The sequence below is a fragment of the Heptranchias perlo genome, chromosome 18 (genome assembly GCF_035084215.1).
Source record: "Heptranchias perlo isolate sHepPer1 chromosome 18, sHepPer1.hap1, whole genome shotgun sequence".
Lineage (NCBI taxonomy): Eukaryota > Metazoa > Chordata > Chondrichthyes > Hexanchiformes > Hexanchidae > Heptranchias > Heptranchias perlo.
Window position 1 is genome coordinate 13828702 of NC_090342.1, and position 26108 is coordinate 13854809.

Sequence of the window (26108 nt, forward strand, 5' to 3'; positions counted from 1 at the left end):
TCTAACCACCTCCCCTTGACATTCAATGGCATTACCATCACCGAATCTCCCACCATCAACATCCTGGGGGTCACCATTGACCAGAAACTTAACTGGACCAGCCATATAAATACCGTGGCTACAAGAGCAGGTCAGAGACTGGGTATTCTGCGGCGAGTGACTCACCTCCTGACTCCCCAAAGCCTTTCCACCATCTACAAGGCACAAGTCAGGAGTGTGATGGAATACTCTCCATTTGCCTGGATGAATGCAGCTCCAACAACACTCAAGAAGCTCGACACCATCCAGGACAAAGCAGCCCGCTTGATTGGCACCCCATCCACCACCCTAAACATTCACTCCCTTCACCACCGGCGCACTGTGGCTGCAGTGTGTACCATCCACAGGATGCACTGCAGCAACTCGCCAAGGCTTCTTCGACAGCACCTCCCAAACCCGCGACCTCTACCACCTAGAAGGACAAGAGCAGCAGGCACATGGGAACAACGCCACCTGCACGTTCCCCTCCAAGTCACACACCATCCCGACTTGGAAATATATCGCCATTCCTTCATCGTCGCTGGGTCAAAATCCTGGAACTCCCTTCCTAACAGCACTGTGGTGGAACTGTCACCACACGGACTGCAGCGGTTCAAGAAGGCAGCTGACCACCACCTTCTCAAGGGCAATTAGGGATGGGCAATAAATGTCGGCCTCACTAGCGACGCCCACATCCCATGAATGAATAAAAAAAAATATTAAGTGAATGTATATGCATTTAATTTGGTTGTATAGGACCACATGGATAGAGAGATGGTTGGATGGCAGAATGGAAAGATAAGGAATAAAAAGAAGTTTCTTGTATTCCACATGGCTCTATATTTGGACCACTATTTGATATATATGTATGACCTGCACTTAGAAAACAACATTGTAATTTGTGATTATATCCTATTTGTGAGAAGAACTGAAAAAATGCAGAAGGCCACAGGATGGGCCGATAGGTGGAAGATGCAGTTCAATGTCGAAAGTCCGAAGTAATTAATTTTAGAAGTGAATACAAAAAAAAATCTAAAACGCAAGGTTTTCATATTCACTAGAAGAGCAAAGGGACCTTGGTGTGCAGATATATAGATCGCTAAAAGTGGCAGCAAAAGCAGATAAAGCCATAGAAATGGCAAATGAAATCCTTTATTTTATATCTAGAAGCACAGAATACAAAAGCAAGGAAGTATCATTAAACTTCCACAAAGCCTTAGTTAAGCCACATATGGAAAATGATGTAACTGGGTGCCCAATACTGTACAAGGAGGATATAAAAGCAATGGAAACGGTGCAGTATAGATTCACTAGGATGTTATCAGGGATGAGGGGTTACACTTATGAAGAGTCAAAAAGTTAGAACTTTTTCCACTGGAGCTGAAAGCCAAGATAAGGTAAACAACAGATTATTTCCACTGTTCAGCAAAAATTTAAAACAATCATAAAAAGGATTAAAGTAGAAGTTAGAAAGTGGAATTTTGTGTCACAAGCCATTATTGAAGCAGAGTCCATTTATTTTTTTAAAGGGAATAGATGGCTGCTTGAAAAGAGGAATATGAAAGAGTATGGGAAGCAAGCAGGAGAGTGAAATTAGACTAAGTTGCTTAGGAGAGAAACACCAATATAGATTTGTTGTGCCAAATGGCCTGTTTCTATGCTATAATATTCTATAATGCTTCCATCAGTTCTACTTATGATTCATTTGTTGAAGCCCAACCTGTGCTCATCTACCCATTTAATATTACTGAACCATTTACAGCTTTTTAGGGGTAAAACTTAATGCTTAATTGCCAGGCAATAGGCACCACATGACCTTTCTAAACCTTGAATTCAGAGGCACTCTGCTGGCGCCAAATATTTCTGGCCATCACTTTCTCACCCAATTCCAACTCCTTTTCTGAAAACTTGGATTTTTGCATGGTTTGGTGATTGTTTAACAATTTTCCTACAAGATCATTGGTGGAGAATTTCTGCACTTTTTATATATATATATATATATATATATATATATAGGAACAAAGCCTTAATTGCATGTTTGCTATGATACTTAATTGTAATTACTGGTGTTATTATACCACTTGGAAGTCTAATCCTCCAAAGGAAATTGCTGAGTCATTGTGGTTGCTGATTTGGTGTATCATGGCAGGCAAATCATTTCCTCAGAATCAACTGAAAAACCACCATAAGTGCCATTCCACCCATAACATGGAAGATGCACCGCTGCATATTCAGATATCTTTCCTACCGCAATTATTTTTTTTTTAAAAAAGTGTATTGGGTCAAACTTCCTTATGAAGTATTTAGGTTAATTATACAGCAAAACAACTGCTCAGTAAGGCAGATAATACAGTTACATTTTCTCGTTGCTTCTCCAAACCTTTATGGTCTAGAGTGAGAGCAGTGGATCTCAAAATAATGATGCACAAAGTAATGAATACATCATTTGCCACACAAAGATTTATTCCAGCACTTTCCTTCATTTAGAAGATAAAGTTTGGGTTCATAAAAACATTTTGTTGTTGCTGCTTAAACATATATTCTTGACATTTCGTAACTTATATGCTGAACTCCACAAAAGGACAAATTAATTTCATTAAGTTTGATCTGAAATATTCCATATAGCCTGCATTTTCTTTGCCTTTATTATAATCCTTTAAGTACTGGAAGTAACAACTTTCAAAATGCCCATCTTTTCACACTTCCGCAAAAATGATGTTCTGAAAATTTCTAATGTTGGGTGTTATAAATTGGAACATAGAATGCCACAGAATAATTAATAAAAGCTGCAAGGCTAGTACATTACTGATTTTGGTACAGAACCACTAGATCAGTCATATGATTTAATGATCATTTACCTGACAATATGTGTTGCTGGTAACTGTATGACGAAGGTACCCCACCAACAGGAACTGGTCCCCGTTGACCACCTGAACTAAGCTCGTCATCATCCTCCCCAAAGTGATGTACCTTTTCATAAGCTTCAAGGTAACTGGAATAAATCAAGGTATTATCAATCAGCAGCAGCAAACAACATGGTTATCAGCAATGAAGGATATTGAGCTTCCAATTCAAGACTAAGTAATACATTTCCCAGCTATAAAAACTGAACAAAATCAATGTTATCTTTTGCTGTAAAGATTGCACCTTTAAATTAATCTGAATAACAAACATATAGTGAACAAGTACCTCATCATTTACTACAAATTATTCTCCTTTGGTGTTGAGCCAACAGAATAACATGTTTTATAATTGCTCAGTAAAACATACAGCAAAAGTATGATGTGATTCTCAGCAGAACTGGCATCATAAGTCTCTTGTTCTAAAAGTTCATCAGTGCCTGAAAATAACAGCATTATAAAAAGCTCAGAAAAACTGTTACTGTAGATGTTTAGCTTTCAAAATAAATTGCTCAAGAAACATTAGACCATAATATTTATGAGGAGGTGGTGAATTATTTGTGAAGTATATTTGAAAACCTTATATTTATGTTTTAAGCAATAGCCTAGAATATGGAAGGAGGGAGAGGAAACAAAGTTCACTATATTTGTACTTTTAAATCTCAACATATCTATTACCTATGAAGTTAAGCAGTTAAATGTCCCTTTTAAAAAAAAGTTAACAATCATTTTCTGTAAGTGGTCATTGATGTGTGAAGATCATAATTAGTTTTCACAGCTACAACCAAGATGAAGAGTATAAACAGAATACATCCATTCCTTTCATGCACTTAATAAAAGTGACATTGTAAATCAAGCAAGGACTTGGCATCTCATATTTTAGAATGGTTCCATACAGTAGTGATTCTATTTAACCCCATACACAATTGTTGGATTCTTTCCTTAATGTCCTTCTTAAATGATAGTTGTCATTTTAATTCAACACAATCCTACATGTTAAAAGTAGGAAGTTTAAGGGAATAACTGATCAGGAGAATCAATCTGGTTATCACAATCAAAACAAAAAATCAAATACATTCCAATAGGCTGTAAGAGAATCAGTCAAACCTAATGAATCAATTGCATTATTTACTGTGATGTAAGGAAGGGACTTCATCGTGACTGATTGAGAATAAGAAAGGAGCTTAATTGATTCTTTATTTTAATCCTCTCCACAGGACTTGGAAAATTGCCAAAAAATGCTGAGGTTTCCTCACACAAGGAGAGCCCAGAGAAATTGCAACCCACATCCCCAAGCCAAAATTGGGAATCAGATGCAAGCATCCCTTACCCCACTGATCTGTGGCATAAAGGATGCTACTAAGCACAGGACACAGTGCTTTCCTGTGCTTAGTAGCATTCTTTATGCCACAGATCAGTGGGGTAAGGGATGCTTGCATCTGATTCCCAATTTTGGCTTGGGGATGAGGGTTGCAATTTCTCTGGGCTCTCCTTGTGTGAGGAAACCTCAGCGTTTCTTGGCAATTTTCCAAGTCCTATGGAGAGGATTAAAGTAAAGAATCAATTAAGCTCCTTTCTTATTCTCAATAACCTCAGTACTCTCATCCCACCTGCAAACCTTTGCTATCATGGCTGAAGCTGGCCTTGGAAAAAAAAATCAGTGCAGGTGCATTTGGTTGTTAAGCATTTGGAAAGGAAGATGTGTGTTCATCCCTGCCGACAATGGATATCTTCCAGGACTTTATATTTAGTTTCTGTACTAGATAGTTACAAAGTTTATTTTAAATATTTTCTCAGGTACAGGGGATCATTCTTCTTAAGGTATTCTAAACATTCTGTTCCAAAGCTATTCCCTTAAGTGGACTTTGTTGCACTGTTTCAATGAAAAAAGTGTAGCTGACCTACTCACAGGCAACATTGTTCCCATCTGTTTGGAATCATATATTACAGGTCAACAGGTAGGAGATTCTTGGCCCTGAACCTCAAACTGTTTCTACAACTCAGTGTAGGTTTTTTTGTGGGGTGGGAAAGGAGTTTAAAAAAAGTATCCATTTTACGTTTGTTGCTCTAAAAACTTCAAGTGCAGCTTTAAATCTTGCCCATTACCAACATGTTTTACAGTCATACTTCAATTTCAACTGTTGTTCAGTATGCGGAGTTCCTTACAACATATAATAGTCTACTCCTGATAATTCAATGCTGCTTTGTGTTAAACAAAATTAATTATCCAGTAATTTGAAATAAGTAATATAAATACAAAGTGGGTATTTAGTGCAAAAAAAATCAAATAATTTAAAGTTGCTTAATTCAGATTAAGAGACTATATGAAATTATCAACAATTTGTTTTAAAATATTTACTACAATATACTTATTTTTACTAGTTCACAGGACGTGGGTGACACTGGAAAGGGCACATTTACTGCTCATCCAGATTTAACCCAAGGTGGTGATGCTGGACCGCATTCTTGAACCACTGTAGTCCTGATGAAGAAGATGATGCTCCCACAATAGTATTAAGTAGGGAATTTGAGGATACTGACCCAGTGACTTGAAGGAATGGTGATATAAGTCCAAATTAGGAGTGTGTGTGACTTTGAGGAGAACTGGGAGGCGATGGTGTTCCCACGACATTGCTATTCAGTCCTTCTCAGCAATAGAGGTTGCAAGGATGGGAGGTGCTACTGAAGTAAACTTAGGGGTTGCTACAGTGCACCCTTAGACAGTACATACTGCAGCCACAGTGCACCAATGATTGAGTGGATAGATATCGAGTCCAGTGGCAGGGGCGATGATCAAATAATGGCTCTGTTCTGGATGGTTTGAGCTTCGAGTGTTGTTGTGATTGCACCTATCCAGGTGAGTGGTGAATATTCCATCACACTTCTGACTTGACCTCTAAGTGGTGGAAAGGCTTTTGAGGAGTCTGGAGGTAAACCACTCATTGCAGAATACCCAGCCTTTGCTCTACTATTGTAGCCACATTGTTGATATGGCTGGCTTGGTTACGCTTCTGGTCAGTAATGACTCCCAAGATGTTGATGATGGGGGACTCGGTGATTGTGCTATTGCTGAAGGTCAGGGGTAGGATTTTCCTCGTTGGAAACAGTCATTGCCTGCCCTCGTGTTCAGAACATTACCTGACACTTGTCAGCCCACATTATCTAGGTCCTACGGTAGGCTGGGAATGGCTGTGTCGTTATTGGAGGAGTTGTGAATGGATCTAAATGATGGAGATTGTATATACTGAATAAGCTAGGTGGCTGCACAAGGTGTCACAGTTGTGTGGAACAGGCTGGGTGGACCAGTTATCCTGTCTGTCACTGTTCGTATGCAAGTCTCCATCTTCCTCTCTCTACCCTTGCCCTTCACAAAAGGCAGGGCTTTTATGTTTAAAGGCCTCATTTAAAAAGAGCACCATCTTCTAGATTGTACATTCTATGTGATATACACACCATTACTACATTGTTGTGCACACTCAAACTTAAAACTGTTAACAGAGTCAGCATAATTGGCTAAACATCAGATGCAAACAGGTGGGAACAGGATCTGGCAAAATCTGTGAACACCAATGTCCCCACTACCTGATCAGACTTTTCCTGTTAATTACACATTTGCTTCCCCCTACCTTTCTATTCTATTTCTATTATATACACGAGTAGGAAAATCTAATAAAGTGTTAAAAATAAACTATTTCCATACTTTGTACATTCATGATCTTATCTGAAGTTATGATATTTAATCTTGATTCATGTACAGTTTCTCCTATCTGTGGAACTGTCTCCCAGATAGGGTCATTGTGTGTAGAAGTTAAAATGTAGAGTTAGCTATTTTATGGATTAGGCTTTCAATATTAGTGCCCCAGTACAAATTTCTCCAACTCTCCAAGCAGCCATCAGGGTCTTTTTCTCTAAAACATCGATTCTTTTTAGTTGCCTACAGCTGCACCCTGCTGCTGTGCCACTTAATATACAAAATGATAAAGCATACAACACTGAATGTAAATGCATATTTTTTAGCTCAATGATAAATTCCTTCAAACTTACCACACTCCCTTTGTGAGAAGTTCAGTGGGGGAACATTCAATGTTATCCAGGCTTTGAGAAACATCTGGATGTTTAAACCTCTCACCTGCCCATTAAAGCTGACAGGGACCTACGTCTTGTTCTTCATAAGCTCATATCTGACCCATTTAAACCAGGGATGTGTGTGATCTTACATTAACCACATTAATGACTCATCATTGTATGCCAAGTAAGCTACAGTTATATTTTGGTGTTTAATCTACCTTAATTCATTTGGTATTTAGAGAAGACCAGATCTGAAGGTTTTGCCTAAAATCCAGATTCCCTCAGGATGTTACAATTGCACTCTGCCTCTGTGAAGAGAGTTAGCTTTTTGATGTTTGTAGTGCTTCGTCTTTCTGTTAAGCAAAAGTCAAGATTAACGAATAAGGAAGAATGACACCAGTTGAATTAGTTAATGTGTAATAACTCTGCATATATAATATATATTCATGTTTTTTATAATGCCATTCCCTGGACTCTGCAAAATATATTAAGGAAACTCAGGACACCATTGTTAAATATTCTTAATAAATAAAAGAATATTGGCTTCATGCAGCTTTTTTAAAAATTTGTTTAAATACTGTTTAAAAAAAATCATGGACAGGTAACAGCTGATTTTTTTTTTTATTATTCATGCTTTTCTTTGGTATGGAGACCACCTGGTTGCAACAATTCTGTGAGTAAAATTTTCCATTCATGCAAAATGCTACCACTGTGCACTATATGTACTGCAGTGCCACTTATGGAGTTCTGCAGTGAAGTAATTCTTCTGTTCCTGTGCTACTATCTTCTGCTCATCATTTTTCATATCTGACTCTTGACTGCATGATGACATGCTGCCTCTCTTGGCAGAAAAAAATGCAATGGCAAGAGGAAGAACAGATTGTGCAGAAGAGACACTTCAGCATTCCAAATTTAGGACTCCAAGGTTGGTTTTATAAGCTTAAGAATAGAAATGTAAGAGTATTCTTAAAAGGTGTTGACAATGATGTACCAAAACATGTGCTATGGGGCACTGAAGCTAACCACTTTTTTATGCTTTGGCTTGGGAGTGGGGAGACAAGAGAGCAAAGGTGATGCAGCATCTTTTATGAAACAAACTCATTTATTCATTCTATTTAAATGCAAATTTATCATTTAATTCTAGTTTCGAACTGGAACCATCTTAAGTCTTTAATACTACCGTTGTTATTTTTAAAAGATCATAAGATCTACTTGTCTCAGTCCTTTAATGTTTACTGGATTTGGCAGAAGTATTTTCAAAGAATAATGCTGAAAATGTGTACCTTTTTTAAGCTTGGATTAAATGTTTATGAAAGTAGACAGATAGCAGTGTCAAGTGAATTGAGCACAGATATTAACATCTACTCACGTTTTTAGGCAGTTTAAACTCAGGGTCAAGGGGATGTATTTTAGGTGGTAACGTAGGGTAAAATAGATGCAACTGTAACAAGAATATGGGTCTCACAAATTTGACCTTAGTGGTTGCTGGGCGCACAGAAAAACTCCAATTGTATTTGGATGCCTACTGAAGAAACAATCTCAAATTTCCTATAGCATAATGATACATGCTCTCCACAGATGCTGGCTGACCTGCTGAGTGTTCCCAGCATTTTCTGTTTATTGTTTCATGCTCCAGCAACCCTGGTTATGTATTTACTCTCTCAGGCTACTATGAGGTGAAGTCCACCTTTAGGAGTCTATGCATTTTATGCATGACCAATCCTTCAGATAGTATACACTTGGGATAACGTGGGTCACAACAGTAATCTCGCTTCACAGATATCCATCACATCACAGGTAAGTCGATGACTAAATATAAGGTATGCTAGTAAAGAAATTGATTATATACTACTGTGACAATTGCAATCATTAAAACACATTTTGAATGTGTCTCCTTAAGTAAATAACAAAAGCTTGCATTTATATAGCACCCTTAACAGAGAAAACATTTCATGGCACTTCACAGAAACATGATGGGATAAAAAAAAACACCACCAAGCCAAAGACAGAGATATTAGGAGGGGTGACTAAAAGCCAAGAGGTGAGTTTTATGGAGGGGCTTAAAGGAGGAGAGGGAGGTGGAGAGGTGAAGTTTAGGGATGGAATTCCAAAGCTTAGGACCTAGATGGCTAAAGGCACTACCTACAAGGGTGAGGCGGTGGGGGGAAATGCACAGGAGGCCAGAGTTGGAGGCTGAGTTCTCAGAAGGTTGTTGAGCTGGAGAAGATTATAGAGATAGGGAGGGGTAAGGCCATGAAGGGGAGAGATGTTGAAGGGCTGATAGCCAACGTAGGTCAGAAAGCACAGGGGTGATAGGTGAGTGGGACTTAGTGCGGGATAGTCTCTTGTTAGGAAGTTAGGAAAGAATTCATGTGTCAATATTTACAAGGGATCCCACACAGAAAAATTTGAAATTTTCTGGTCCAGAGCACGAAACTATTAAGTCACCACTAATTGTACTAAATAGTTAACAGGGCAGCTGGTATTGAAAATGGAAACAAATGTCACACTGATGCAACTTCTCTGGTTCGAGCTCTGCCGCACTGTTGTGGCAAAACAGGGTGAGAGTTTTATTCTGCATCTAAGCATGCTTTACCTAACCTTGAAGCTTTTGATGCTGAGATTTACTCTCTCAAACTAACATCCTACAACTTAATGAGCTCAACATGCCCAGCAATCAAAGCAAAAAGAATGTTCAGCTATATAGCCAGAACAGCAGAAGTCAGATTCAAATCATACAGTAATCTGGTAATGCAACTTGAGTACAATGGCCAGTCACCAAGACACAAGGAGACATTCAAGCCCTGGAGGCAGCTCAGAGAAGAGCAAAGAGACTGAGTTATCAGGGAATAATGTAGAAACTTGGATTTTTCCACCTTAAAAGATCACCAAAAGGCAATTTGATTGAGATAAAATGAATCAAAGAGAAAAGCAAAAAGAATTCATATAAAAGCTCATCATGCTTGTAGGAATCCCCAAACACTTTACAATCAATGAATTACATTTTGAAGTAAAGTTACTGTTAATATGTAGGCCAATGCAGCACCAATTTTGCACAAAGTAGGGTAGCACACACAGCAAATGAATGAATGACCAAATAATCTATTTGTTGGTTGCACTGGTTTAGGGAGGAATGTTGACTAGGACACTAGGAAAAATCCTTCTCGTTGTCTGAATAGTCCTATGGGATCCTTTACATCCATCTGAACAGGCAGTTAGGGCCTAGGTTCAATGTCCCAACCAAAAGATCGCACCTGTGAAAATGCAGCACTCCCTCAATACTACACTGAAGCATCTGCCTACATTATAGGCTTAAGTTCCAGGCGGGGCTTGAACCCACAACTTTCTGACTCAACTGAGCCAATCTGACACTAAGATAATAAGCAGTTTAGAAATGGTACATCAAGAACACTACTTACACTATGAAAGGCTATGGGAACATAACTTCAAACAAGTAAAAGACAAATTTAATACTGATGAAGAAGTAGTTAGATGGAGTGATGAGGGATCTGCAGTGTTTTTCCTGAATGTGTGAGCCAAGATGGACTGATTGGCCTTTCTCTTCTATAACTATCTTGTGACCTCATATCAATTAAGAATGAACACCCTGATCTTCTAGTTGCATTAAACAGAAGTGGGCATTTTAAATTAATTCCATAGGTCAGATTTTACCTGAACTGTTTCTCATGCACCTGACCCTTCAAAATTCTACTTGTGTAATAAATACTAACTTAATTCCTCAACCATTTCACTGGCTAGTTGAGTTTAAGCATTAGTACACACTGTTTTTATTTTATTTTTTGTCTTACAGATGCCTATTTTATAGTTTGATAATATAACTCGAGTTATATACAGTCTACATGCACGTCTTCTACATTTTGCTCAAAACCAGAAGCAGCAAAAAAATGGTTGGCAATGTAATATATATGTAGATTGTCATCAGGAGTCCAATTTGTTTGAAACAACAGTTTTCTTTAAATCAGTAAAGGGGCCAAGGTGTACCATAGGCTTCACTATTGTAGCCTTTCATATTACAACTAAACCAAATGGTTTTCAGGTAATAACAGAAGAAAAATGTATACATGCAGATGAAGAGCAATTCAGAAAAATATTCACATTTTCCTTCAGTATCAGTCTGCTGAACTCCCTAGCCTGAGCTCAAAGTATAGCATGCTCACTTTTGAAAATCAGACTCAATCTGCACTCTTTACCTAAATATTTGAACAGCTATCATATACATGCAAATTCATTTTTTTTTTTAAAAAGACCCTTTTATGACTGTAATTTATGCCCATTTTTGTAACATTAATATTTCAACAGTATTTGGTGTATATGCTACGTCAACCAGGGCTCCTTGTAAACACTATTTAAGATAAAGGAATTCGAAATTAATTTTCAATAAACTGAATTACTGAGTTATACAAGTTTCTTTATTCAACTGCATTTCTCAAAAACTACAATTTACCATCCTCAGCATCAGACATGCAAGGTACAGTTGTACCTGTAACATCTGCACATCATTATCCATTAACCAAAGCAATGAACAGTTGGGACTGGATTGGTGAAAGTCACTTGATGACACGTTATTCCATACGTATAATGTGTAGATTTTTCCTTGTAATTCTGTATCTACGAACATATGAAATTGACGGGCAGGAAAACATCAGCTGGTCCATCAAGTCTGCCCCGCACCGTGATAGTTGGAGCATCATGACTAAATACTTCCTTACCTCCCTTCTCCCCCCTTTCTCTTAAAAGAGAAATAGTTGAGAGAAATAGACAGGGCAGGACAGACAGAAGGAAATGAGTAGAGACAGACAGACAATTAGGATAGAGTAGACAGAGACAGAAGGAAGAGTCACACAAGGAAAGGAGCCAATAGAGATAAAAAATGGATGGCAAAAGAGACAACGAGGGGAAGGAGATGATGAGAAGGGGAAAAAGACACACACAGATGAGGTGATGAGGGAAATACAGAAGTGGGAAAGACACACAGAAGGGAAGGAGCAGGGAGATAGACAGCAAAAGACAAAGTAGAGACACACAGATGGGATGGAGGAGAAAGACTGTTTCGCCCCCAGACTCCCCAGTACCCATATCCTTAGTTGCAGGGTGCGAGAGGCCGAGAATGTTTATCTTGGTTGGGAAGTTTTGAGATCTATTGGCACTGCTTCCGTTTCTTGTCCACGATGATGTGGGTTGTGAGCGAGGAAAATAGAAAGACAAAACAGATTTTTTTCTTCAGGCCTTCAGGATTTTGCTCCAACAAAATGAGATGTCGCCACCCTGGAAACTCTGACAGTGAAAAATGATGAATTCCCAGAATAAATGTTCTCTGTCCATTTATCCTGGATGGCCTCACTTCAGCTACTGCAGTCACCAACCTCAGAAATTGACCATGGCCTTATTGTTTTTTTTTTACTTACAAATGAAGTAAAACTGTTCTGAAATTAACCACTTTTGATATTAGATTCTAAAGGTTTTCTGGGTGAGCATGTCTCCCTTGACCTCCTCCCCCAATGAATACCCGTGCTGTGCCAAGGGGCGAGAGGAAATAGGTTGGGGGTTGCCGTCTGGAAGTAGTGTGAACTATTTTAAATTTGCTGCTTGCAGCCCTGGCCGCTTGTGGTGGAACAAACCAGTGGCCGAAGCTTTGGTTAAATGGCCAAATGCTGACCTTCAAATAACACTGGCATCAATCTGGCACAAGCCAAGGTCACACCAAGAGGCTGCCTGTCGGAGAATCCATCTACCTCTTGTGAAAATCGCAGTGTGCTGTTGTAAACCCATTTCACAATCCAACATACTGCAGCCTGGGAGGGGGGTTTGATGGCAGTTCGAAGGTCAATAAATGTCAGCATTTTTTTCTGCTGTTGCAGTGATTGTGTCATCTTCGTAAAGGAGCCTGATTTCACACTCGGCACTCCATGAATTGATGAGGAATCAGCAGCTTCCCGTTTCCACAGCCCCACCGGATTTCTACCTGATCCTTGCTACAGTTTCCGTCAAACCTTTGTCAGGATTTTCTCGGAGCCTAGTTGTGCCGGCTTGGTTGCCAATCACCGTGCCAGCTTTCTTGTCCTCCTGCTGCAAACTGCCAGACAGATTGGACAGCTTTTTAAAAAATATTCGTTCATGGGATGTGGGCGTCGCTGGCGAGGCCAGCATTTATTGCCCATCCCTAATTGCCCTTGAGAAGGTGGTGGTGAGCAGCCTTCTTGAACCGCTGCAGTCCGTGTGGTGAAGGTTCTCCCACAGTGCTGTTAGGAAGGGAGTTCCAGGATTTTGACCCAGCGACAATGAAGGAACGGCGATATATTTCCAAGTCGGGATGGTGTGTGACTTGGGGGGGGGGGAACGTGCAGGTGGTGTTGTTCCCATGTGCCTGCTGCTCTTGTCCTTCTAGGTGGTAGAGGTCGCGGGTTTGGGAGGTGCTGTCGAAGAAGCCTTGGCGAGTTGCTGCAGTGCATCCTGTGGATGGTACACACTGCAGCCACTGTGCACCGGTGGTGAAGGGAGTGAATGTTTAGGGTGGTGGATGGGGTGCCAATCAAGGAGGCTGCTTTGTCCTGGATGGTGTCGAGCTTCTTGAGTGTTGTTGGAGCTGCACTCATCTAAGCAAGTGGAGAGTATTCCATCACACTCCTGACTTGTGCCTTGTAGATGGTGGAAAGGCTTTGGGGAGTCAGGAGGTGAATCACTCGCTGCAGAATACCCAGCCTCTGACCTGCTCTTGTAGCCACAGTATTTATATAGCTGGTCCAGTTAAGTTTCTGGTCAATGGTGACCCCCAGATGTTGATTGTGGGGGATTCGGCGATGGTAATGCCGTTGAATGTCAAGGGGAGGTGATTAGCCTCTCTCTTGTTGGAGATGGTCATTGCCTGGCACTTGTCTGGCGTGAATGTTATTTGCCACATATCAGCCCAAGCCTGGATGTTGTCCAGGTCGTGCGGCATGCGGGCTCAGACTGCTTCATTATTTGAGGGGTCGAGAATGGAACTGAACACTGTGCAATCATCAGCGAACATCCCCATTTCTGACCTTATGATGGAGGGAAGGTCATTGATGAAGCAGCTGAAGATGGTTGGGCCTAGGACACTGCCCTGAGGAACTCCTGCAGCAATGTCCTGGGGCCGAGATGATTGGCCTCTAACAACCACTAACATCTTCCTTTGTGCTAGGTATGACTCCAGCCACTGGAGAGTTTTCCCCGATTCCCATTGACTTCAATTTTACTAGGGCTCCTTGGTGCCACACTCGGTCAAATGCTGCCTTGATGTCAAGGGCGGTCACTCTCACCTCAGGAATTCAGCTCTTTTGTCCATGTTTGGACCAAGGCTGTAATGAGGTTTGGAGCAAAGTGGTCCTGGCGGAACCCAAACTGAGCATCGGTGAGCAGGTTATTAGTGAGTAAGTGCCGCTTGATAGCACTGTTGACGACACCTTCCATCACTTTGCTGATGATTGAGAGTAGACTGATGGGGCGGTAATTGGCCGGATTGGATTTGTCCTGCTTTTTTTTTAAGGTATGCCTGGTGCTGCTCCTGGCATGCTCTTCTACAATCCTCATTGAACCAGGGTTGATCCTCTGGCTTGTTGGTAATGGTAATGGTAGAGTGAGGAATATGCCAGGCCATGAGGTTACAGATTGTGCTGGAATACAATTCTGCTGCTGCTGCTGATGGCCCACAGTGCCTCATGGTTACCCAGTTTTGAGCTGCTAGATCTGTTCTGAACCTATCCCCATTTAGTACGGTGGTAGTGCCACACAACACGTTGGATGGTATCCTCAGTGCGAAGTCGGGACTGCGTCTCCATGAGGACTGTGCGGTGGTCACTCCTACCAATACTGTCATGGACAGATGCATTTGTGACAGGTAGATTGGTGAGGACGAGGTCAAGTAAGTTTTTCCACTCGTGTTGGTTCGCTCACCACCTCCGCAGGCCCAGTCTGGTAGCTATGTCCTTCAGGACTCGGCCAGCTCAGTCAGTAGTGGTGCTACCGAGCCACTCTTGGTGATGGACATTGAAGTCCCCCACCCAGAGTACATTCTGTGCCCTTGGTACCCTCAGTGCTTCCTCCAAGTGGTGCTCAACATGGAGGAGGACTGATTCATCAGCTGAGGGAGGGCGGTAGGTGGTAATCAGCAGGAGGTTTCCTTGTCCATGTTTGACCTGATGCCATGAGATTTCTTGGAGTCCAGAGTCAATGTTGAGGACTCCCAGTGCCACTCCCTCCTGACTGTATATCATTGTACCGCCACCTCTGGTCGGTCTGTCCTGCCGGTGGGACAGGACATACCCAGGGATGGTGATGGAACAGTCTGGGACGTTGGCTGAAAAGGTATGATTCTGTGAGTATGGCTATGTCAGGCTGTTGCTTGATTAGTCTGTGGGACAGCTCTCCCAATTTTGGCACAAGTCCCCAGATGTTAGTGAGGGAGACTTTGCAGGGTCGACTGGGCTTGGTTTGCCTTTGTTGTGTCCGGTGCATAGGGGTCCGTCTGGTTTTATTCTTATTATGACTTTCTTTAGCAAGATTTTACAACTGAGTGGCTTGCTAGGCCATTTCAGAGGGCAATTAAGAATCAACCACATATGGGTCTGGAGTCACATATAGGCCAGACCAGGTAAGGACGGCAGGTTTTCTTCCCTAAAGGACATTAGTGAACCAGATGGGTTTTTACGACAATCCGGTAGTTTCATGGCCACCATTACTGATACTAGTATTTTAATTCCAGATTTTATTTAATTAATTGAATTTAAATTCCCCAGCTGCCGTGGCAGGATTTGAACTCATGACTCTGGATTATTAGTCCAGGCCTCTGGATTACTAGTCCAGTAACATAACCATTATGCTACCGTACACCTTGTACAAGAGCAGTCAGGTACACTGAAGATACTGACCATCTCTCTAGCCTCTGCAATGGAGCTGGACCAAAAAGGAAGCGCACCAAAAGGAGGAAAACTGGAACACCTCCTCTATCCCTCTGTCGATAGCCACGGGATCCTGCACACTGAACAACCCTGCGTTACACTGATACATGTGAACCTCTTCAAAAACAAACTGGAAACACTACCTAATCATTCGGCGACAAATATTGGGCTAGGGAACGGAAGGTGTCATAATGAAGGCTCAGAAACAAAGGCTTATTGCAGAAGAGGGGCTCAAACTCAACCAGCGACAGGAACCGTGCCCTCATGCCAAAGTCGAAGGATCTTCACCCAAAGTCTTCGGTTGTCAAAACCCTTCTGATTTCCGTTGCAAGGTCCCATTTATCCAAGTATCTTCTGAGTTTTGTTGGCACCTCATTGGACTGGTAGTCCTGGACCCTTTGAAGAACATCAGCGGTTTGCAGACACAACTCTGTAAATTCTCCTGCCAGCAGCTCCTGATTTAATTAGCTCATTCTTTCCTCATTTGCTAACGACTGCACAGATTGACACCAAACATGTAACACAAACTGAAACCAAACATCTAAGATCATGCACCTCAGCTATCACGTGCAATTGTTCTTCTTTACCAAAACACTATACTGGTATAATACCAGTTATTTTTCACAAAACAAGGAAGGAAAAGACACTTGCATATATAAGTTGCACAGAACAATCATTGGCTTGGGGTGAACTATATATTTACTGTGTCATGGGGATTGAAGGCAGGAGAGGTAAGAAGTTGTTTTTATACCGTATTTTAATCAAAGGGGGAAAGGAAAATAGTTATCATATGATTAGTAGCGCATATGGAGCAACTTATGCAATTATTTTAAATCTGAAAAGCTGGAATTCAAATACATTTTGAAGTGTCAGGCCTTGAGTCGTGAGTCAGTAAACTGAACAACTGCTACAGCTACAAGCTTTTAGCGAATTTTTGACAATCAAGTTTTAGGATTATTCCTTTCTGTAAATACATCTGCTACAGAGAATGTTTTATCTTGGGTGCAAACAAAATATTTCACATCAACCTCTTGCAACTGACCCAGTTATAAAAGAAAACCTTCTTGAATAAAAATTGAATGGAACAGAACTTGATGTGTACATTAAAAAAGTCACTAAAACACAAAGCTCATGTACTTTTCCAAAAATGATCCAAACTTTTGTCAATCATAACTGTATACATTTTAGAAACTGATCATTGCTAAAGTTAGGAATTTATAGTAAATTCAGATGTCATCTTGTGAAAACATTGCAAACTTTTTGTTGATAAATTATATTCTACCCATAAATAGGTATCCCACAGAGTTGATGCATTTCCCCAGCAATTATTACAACATACAGTCACGAATATAACTGGGGCAGCACCACTCAAATCTATTCATATGGATGTCTATATGGAGACTCCGATTATGACATGATGCAGAACGTAACTGATTGGATGGAGGGGGGGTGGTTTATATATGACTACTTCAATCTTAATACTTAGGTGAAAGGCCACTTCGATGGGTGGACATTGTGCAAAGGAAAGAGACTTTTTAAAAAAAAAACCTCATCATATATTCACATTAGGATTCTCCCTTTTGACACAATTCTACAGGGAAGGGGTAGAAATTTTTTCAGGCTGGGGTGGGTGTTGGGGGGTACAGATTGAGAAAATGGAAACATGATCAAGATATTTTATAAGCTGCTGCAGGAACACAACAATCCGCTTGCAATTAAATGCGGGTCACCTTGGGGTCATTTCAGAGTGGGTCTGCAGCTGGAAGCTCTTGGCGATTGCAATGGCTGTTTTTGAAGTAACATTTTTTTTTTGAGGATATCAAGAAGTTCCATTTTTTTGTCAGATGGATGAATTTTAAGCTAAGGGGAGATTTTGAGAGGTCATTCCAGGAAGGTTTCTTCTGAATCAACAAGATAAATGGCACTTGCAAATATCTGGAGGAGTGAGGGATGATACAGTAGCCTGTTCTATATCAGGGGGAGCTCCACTTTATTAAATAGGTCACATAGGATGCAATTCCATTAGAATGTAATGACCCCTCACTGGGTTTTGTATATAATAGATTTGCCTACTACTTTTAACACAAAATGTACATTTATTAATAGTGTTAGAATGTCTTGCAAAACAGATAGCATTACATTGTGTTTCGGCTTATCAAATCATCCTTGCCAACCATTAAGGATCTTTTCTACATGGTGCTTTTGGGCAGTCTTAACCAAATTCATCATAGACACACAGCACAAAGTTACCCACAATTTGCCAGTCTCACTCAGCAACTATAAAGTAGTATGTTGTGTGCGGTGTGGGGGGGGGGGGGGGGAGGGGCGCAAGAGGGAAAAGTCATATTAGTGCAGATAGATAGGGTGCTCTTCTGATGTTGAATTTAAAGCGCATGGCTGGACAGAACAAAGCTGACTTTACTCTATACCTTGCCCTGCAATATCAGACCTCAGTGAAATGAACAAAAAGTCATTAAAAATTGAGTTGCAGGTTTTTTTTCGCAAAAGCTTTTGTGAAGTTATACTTTTGGTTATTCACCTCACTGAGGAAGTTTTTAAAAACTGGAAAGAGTCCAATTATGCATATCATGCATAGTCTGCTGGAAGAAAAAAAACTCAAACCCAAAAGCATTTTGTAACTCCACTGCTTTGGAGAGAATGGTGCATCCCATTGGCTGAAGGGAGAGAAAGAGGGAAGATATTCTTTTAAATTCAACCATTCTTTCCTTTAGCTGCTGCAACAAATATTTACATTTCACAATTGGGAAAAATAAATAGGCGCAACAGATGACAGTTTTGCTTGCAGGTGAATATTCTAATCCCTTCAGGTTATTCAGAATTTGCTGAGGTTGCTCACAAATTAGGTATTATTTTTGATTTCCAAACACAATTATAACATGTTTCAAAGTAACCTATTCAGTTGACACTGAAAACCATGAATGTAAAGCAAATTACGAGAGTAGATAGAGAGAAACTGTTCCCACTGGCAGAAGGGTAACCAGAGGACACAGATTAAAAATAATTGGCAAAAAAGCCAGGGGGAGATGAGGAGAATTTTTTTTACTCAGCGAGTTATGATCTGGAATGCAATGCCTAAATGGGTGGTGGAAGCAGATTCAATAGTAACTTCAAAAGGGAATTAGATCTCTATTTAAAAAAGAAACATTTGCAGGGCTCTGGGAAAAGAGCAAGGCAGTGGAACTAATTGGTAGCTCTTTCAGAGAGCCGGCACAGGCACGTTGGGCCAAATGGCCTCCTTCTATGCTGTAAGATTATGATACTGCATTGCCCAAAATGTCTTGAGTTCCTTGGTACAGTTTAGCCCAGTTATTAACCAGCTTCTAATTATCAGTTACCAAAAATGACAATCGGATGTGTACATTCAGCTATAAAATCTAAATGAGATAAGTTAAGAATTCCCTCTTACGGGCACTTCAATTAAAATTTTCTTTTTAGATGTTGAAAATCCCCATGGTCCCAAAGTACAAATTATCTGATGTCTTAAGCAGCAAAATATATCTCTATCTACTATATATTAAATTCGGTACATGGGGTACGTTTCATTGAAAACTCATAAGTACCCATTACCCCTGTTGGTGGCACTGTGATAGGTACTCTCAATGTTAAAGATGTCAAATAATAGCTGCTATTTTATAGTTAAGAGTATATTACCTGAGATTGTGCAATCTGGCCATCAGGTTACCATGAAAAGAAAACAAGAGATTGACTCTTCAAAGCTTTTATTTCAGGCAAGTGATGAATTCAGATATTACAATTGTGCTTTTCTATTATGAACTCCTCACAGAAAATCAAAAGCTGCACGTGTGAAGAAAAAGTTGTCATGTGAGTGACAACAGTAGGAACAACAGATGGTTCTGATTTTTCTTTTATGATTGACGAAAGAAAACAAATCATTTATAGAAAACTGATTTTTTTTTATGTCAATCAGTTTTGGTTGTATATGTTCAGTTAAAAAATCTCTTCTGAACCATTTTTGATGCTTAATCTTTTTGGAAACTCTACAGTGTTTTATGTGGTAATTTTGTTTGCAGGTATTTATGCTTAATAAAAAACATGTAAGTAGGCCAACTCAATAATATGCAATCCTGGTGTGCACCAGGAATGCACCATCAACAAACCACATACCCCTACCCCACATTTTCTGATAAGCACAAAGCATATGCCTAAATGCTTGAAGGAAATAACAAAGACGAGTACCAGCTGACAATGGAAAAAGTGGTGATGGGGGTACCTGACTTGTGGAAACACATGGGCTGCAGTCCTGATAATTTGAAAAGGCCCAATAGCCCCTTTCTCCAACCAATACCGCCAGATCCCAGCAATCCCCAATGCTCCAAAACTCCCTTCCAAGTCCTACTGGGTCTCAGAATCTCCCTCCTTGGAATTCCTCCCCCACCACAACTAGATCATGTGACACCCCCCACCCCCCCCACCTCATTACTCGACTACAATCCCAGTGCTCCCTAATCCCATAACCCACCTCCATTGCTCCCGGACCTTGAAACCCCTCCTCCTCCCTAATACCCTAGGCCCCAAGATCACTTGTCTATTAATACCAGATCCTGGCCAAATGTTCTTAGAATCTCCTTTTCCAGTGCTCTTGAAACCTGGGGTGCCTCCGACCAGTCTTCTTGGACTTTGGGAGCCAACCTCAAAGTAATGCTAGGCCTCAAGACCCCATCCCAATCAGATCGAAGGCCCACTCCCAATGTCGATAAGTCAGTGTCCCCAGAAATACTACTTTGCAAAACACTCTTATTCTTATCCAACTTCTGACTCACCATGAGCAATGCCACAGGAAATACACTAATTATATACTAAAAGTGCTGAGTAGTTTGTCACATACCATTTCAAAATACATTAAAACCTTCTATGCTAGGCTTTATCAATGGGAACAACCATCTTAACAATGCCAACTTTTACTTTCAGGTGCCTATGCACTAAGCTCTGGAATTCCCTCCCTAAACCTCTCTCCTTCTTTAAGACGCTCCTTAAAATTTACCTCTTTGGCCCAGCTTTTTGTCATCTGTCCTAATATCTCCTTATATGGCTGTGTCAAATTTTGTTTGATAATGCTCCGGTGAAAGGCCTTGGGACGTTTCACTACATTAAAGGCACTATATAAATGCAAGCTGTTGTTGTAGTACCTTTATACTTGTATTTGGTACTGTGATTGGGATTTTGTATGTTAAATGTCACATAACTGTTAAAACAGTAGTTGCTACAGTCTAGGCTTTACGGTTTAAAAAAAAGTTGAATTTGCATGCAGATACAGGCTCTGGCCACAGAGTGTTGCTATGGAGTAGCACAAGACACAGCCTCCACAGCATAAGCCATTAGCCAGGTTGGTATAGGTAAGTGAAGGAGATAAACAGGAACAAAGGGACATATACAGTCCCCACCACTTATAGCTGGTGCGTTTGTGCAAACACGATCTGCACATTATACACGATGGCCGGTATAACATGGTAGCGCTATACATACATTGTCACCGTACATCAGGATCCACAGCTATCTGAACAGACCTCCTTACTGCTGGACCCTAGACCTGACCAAGCACTTACTTATTTCAGTCCTTTACAGCTTTCTCCCTTCTTCTCTGGAGTTGTCACTTGCCAGCGCTCAGTCCCTGTAATGCCCCAAACAAAAATCAGACTAAGGCTGCCTTTTCACTATCCTTTTGTTGACTCACATGGGTAGCATAGCTCATAGTGAGGTGGTGCATTTTGGTGGGAGGATTAAGGGGGTCACATACTCCTTGGAAAATAAGGGTCTAAATGGGGTAGAACAGCAAAGGGATCTAGGGTTACACATTTACACATCATTAAAAGTAGCAACGCAGGTTAACAAGGCCATAAAAAATGCAAACAAAGCACTTGGGTTCATTTCTACAGGAATAGAATTGAAAAGTGGAGAAGTTATGTTAAACTTATATAGAACCTTGGTTAGACCACACCTGGAGTACTGTGCAGAGTTCTGGTCTCCATACTACAAAAAGGATATAAAGGCACTGGAGAAAGTGAAAAAAAGATTTACAAGGATGATACCAGAACTGAGGGGTTATAACTATCAGGAAAGATTGAACCGGCTGGGGCTCTTTTCTCTAGAAAAGAGGTGACCTAAAAAAGGTCTTTAAAATTATGAAGGGATTTGATAGGATAGACGTAGAAAAGATGTTTCCATTTGTGGGGAAGTCCACAACTAGGGGTCATAAATATAAGATAGTCACTAATAAATCAAATAAGGAATTTAGAAGAAACTTCTTTACCCAGAGAGAGTGGTTGGAATGTGGAACTTGCTACCGCATGGAGCATTTAAGGGGAAGTGCATTAGGGAGAAAGAAATAGAAGGGTCATCGACCTAAAACGTTAACTCTGTTTCTTTCTCCACAGATGCTGCCTGACTTGTTGAGTATTTCCAGCATTTTCTGTTTTTATTTAAGAAATAGAAAGATATGCAGATAGGGTTAGATGAAGTAGAGAGGGAGGAGGCTCGTGTGGAGCATAAACACTGCCATAGAACCGTTGAGCCAAATGACCCGTTTCTGTGCTGTAAATTCTATGCATGTACTAAATAGCAACAAATACTAAACAGCGATGCTCCATAATCTGAATAGTGACAGACAGGTCCTTCACCAAGGCAGGCGAACTGATTTACATCATCAACGGGCATGGCGTCAGATTAGAAACCAGAGCTTTAGTAAATATTTTTTATATTGCACTATTTAATTTTCCAGCATATTACAGATAGGGTGCTGCAAAGGAAGCATAGTGTTTACCCTCTATGTAGCTCCCTGACTTTTATGTATACATAAAAAGAGGAAATTGATATAAATATTTTAATGCGTACTTCAGTCATACAATATCACAGTAAATACAGCTGTTTCTGCCTGAAATAAACGAAGCACTTAAGACGCTATAACCAGCAACTTTGAAACTGACGTTAATGCAAATAGCTAATAGTTATCGCTTTTTGGCTGATATAAGCGACTGCCTGTTATAAATGTGGGTGTTTTAAGTGGTGGGGGCTGTACAGAAGACTAAATGCAAGAGATTTAGGACAAGTCAGTAGGAGAAGCTTTCTTGAACAGAGTTGAGAGGCTGTAGAATGCACTAGTTAGTGATTGAAGTAGAAAGAGTAACATTTGAGAATAGGTTAGACAGATGGTTGAAGGAAAGGAGAATAAAGGGATATGGAAACAGAGAAGGCACAAGGGATAAAGGCTACAGCTCCTGTGGAGGATAAATGAACACAGACTGATTGGGCCATGTTTCCATGTTATAATTTCTATGTAACTCTATGCAACTATTACACGAAAATTTAAATCTATTTTTAAACATATTGCCGCCCAACAGATTACCTGCAGCTCTTGCCCTGCTCACTGCCTTTCGTTGCAGCCGTTGCTCCCTGCTTAAGCTGTCCCAGTCTGCACTCTCCCTCTCTCCTATGGCCTTTGAGTGAGAGTTCAAATTAGTGCTAAATTAAGGCCAGTTTTGTGCTGTAGGCCAATGACCACTAGGAACTGGTTTAATACTGCCCTAAACTCCTCTCCATACGACACGAAGAAATACTTTTTAAATAATGTATGACTTCTTGGTTCATTCTCCTGTTGCGATATCTTGGTCCCAACCCTCCCCTTCCTGAGGCAGCCACCACTCCCTTCCCCCCACCCCATTGGCTTCCATTGTGCCCATCGATATCTCAGGTCCTCCTGTCTTTTTTGTCCCCACAGATTGTGCATCCTGCTGTGGCCCCTATCTGCCTCTCTCTATGCACATTAGCCGCCCCTACAGCTGGTATGCATTTCACCCCCTTCCCATTACATTCTCCTTCCCCACCCTCTTGTTCCCATCCTCCACCTACTTTTCCCCCATCTCATGACCTCATCCTCTTTTCCCCCCCCTCCCCATTCCCTGGTCCAGTTATCCCCTCCACTCTCAAATCTGTTTGGCCTGAATAGTGCCCTTGGTCTTGACTCTCAGTGTGTGTAACATTGATGACTATAAATATAAACGTCAAGACAAGCCAATTTCTATTATACAATACAATGCAGTGCTGCAATACCCAAGTTCTGCCACTAGATATTACTGGAACATGCAGTTTATAGAACAATTTATCAGCAGAAAACCAGTAGCAGAGTCCTGAATAGAGCAGTGAATTTCACAACCTGATGTTTTGGCCACAAAATGGTCCTTATTATTCCCACAAAAAAACTGATTTTTATTTTTAGATAATAAGGAAACATATCCTTATGCACCAAATCTTCACATTATGGTAGAAGTTGATAATGGAAAACCACTTTCTGCAGTTGTCAGGAGATTGGAATTGAATACTGTATTTGCTCTCTGGTGACCCAATGCAAATGGCTTCAATTATCATACTACATAATGTGCTCTCGCTCAATTGTAGATCAAGCACATCACAAATGCACGCTCAATTTATTTTCAAGACAATTAATGTAAACACTTCTTAGACAAATGCAGAGCAACCTTTAGTCAACATATCAAGGTATAAACTCTGCTAGTCATTTAGAAACTTCAACCACAATCTTATATAGATCAGTTTTTACCTAACCATTTAATGATTGCGACACCATATTTTTTTCTTTTTACAGATGGCAAATAATTACATTTCTTCTTTTGACACAGAACAGTAATGAGACAAATTCTGTGATTCATTAGATTTTTCCACTGGATACATTTTTCAAAATGTTTTCTTTGATAAGAATTCACCACAAGTACCTACAACTTATTAAATATTTATGTTTACCTGGAAAAAGAACCAAGAAGTCATACATCATATATTTCTCAGGGTTCTATGGGAGAGGAGTTTCGGTAGTAACAACCCAGTTCCTAATGGCCATTGCACATAACAGTCCTTAATTTAGCATTAATTGGAAATCTCACTCAAAGGCTATTGGATGATTCATGTTAAAAAACAGCACACAGGTGCAGCAAAGTGGGGTTCTTCCGAGGTTAGGGTTGAGAGAACGTTATTCTGTACCTGGCTGTGCTTAATGATGGCACTGGGTACCTGAAATAGGAAGGGGTCCACTCCCCAACATATTTCATCTTGGTGAGCAAAAAAAGTTTTTCCTTTTTTCAGGGTCTTACTTGAGATAGGATGTAAATCACTCTCGCCACAAATAATTGATCCACCAATTAAAAATTGAAGTCCTTCATGCCATTTCACAAAGTACAGGTGATTCGGCAGCAAACCGTGGATCAATAATTGTAACAGTACTCTTTGAGCCCAGTTCCAAATATTTTGCTATCTTCTGCATATTTTGATATTTAGAATCATAGAACCATGAAAGTTTACAACAGAGAGTGTCATTGAGCTGATCATATTCATGTTGGATCTTTGCTATTGCAATTCAATACCAATCCCACTACTCTGCTTTTTCCTTATGGCCTTGTATCATCTTCTGTTTCAAATATTTATCCAATTCTCCCTTAAAAAGATGCAATAGTCTCTGCCTCAACTAGTCACTTTGACAAAGCACCCCACCTTACAAAAGCCGAGTAAAGAAATTATTACAAGAAATTTACTACATATCCATCCAACAGGTTTCTCAAAATGTACTTTTAAGGATGATGCACAATCAACATTAACACTCTGGAGTTCGGTCCTAATTATTTGGAAACAATATGCAGAATGAATTTTCAGGTCAAGTTTCATATTTTAAATTAAATGTTACATTTTTAGTAGAGAGGCAAATCAAGTTAGAAACAACTTGCCAACCACAGAGCAAGCGTGTATGCAACAGCATACAAGCAAATCTTTCCTCATCCTAATTAAGAGTTCATTTTTCATAATTGAAATTAATTTTGAAAGATTCTCAGGTAAAAGTCCAGGCATGGTAGTGTAGTGGTCATGGTACTGGACTAGCACCCTAAAGGTCACAAGTTCAAATCCCACCGTGTGAAATCGAATTTATTAAATTTAGCACTTGAAAAATAACCACATAAGCTACCAGACTGATAAAAATCGAACTGGTTCGTTATCGTCCTTTAGGGAAGGAAAGCTGTCACACCAAGCTGGTCTGGCCTGCCTATATAACTCCAGTTGCACACTATGTGGTTTAACACCTAATGCCTTCTGAAGTAGCCAAACAATTTAGTCAGTTGTAAAAACGATCACAACGAAGCAAGAAGGCCAA

The 26108-nt window shown here is 40.3% G+C and overlaps 1 protein-coding gene across 1 annotated transcript in view; it reads right to left on the reverse strand.

Annotated features, from left to right (window-relative positions):
• The window catches only part of arid2 (AT-rich interactive domain 2), a 97010-nt gene that overhangs the window by 56796 nt on the left and 14106 nt on the right, over positions 1-26108 (reverse strand). The window contains exon 4 of the mRNA XM_067999409.1: positions 2877-3010. Coding sequence (XP_067855510.1) covers positions 2877-3010 — 134 coding nt within the window. The remainder of the gene's footprint in view (positions 1-2876; positions 3011-26108) is intronic.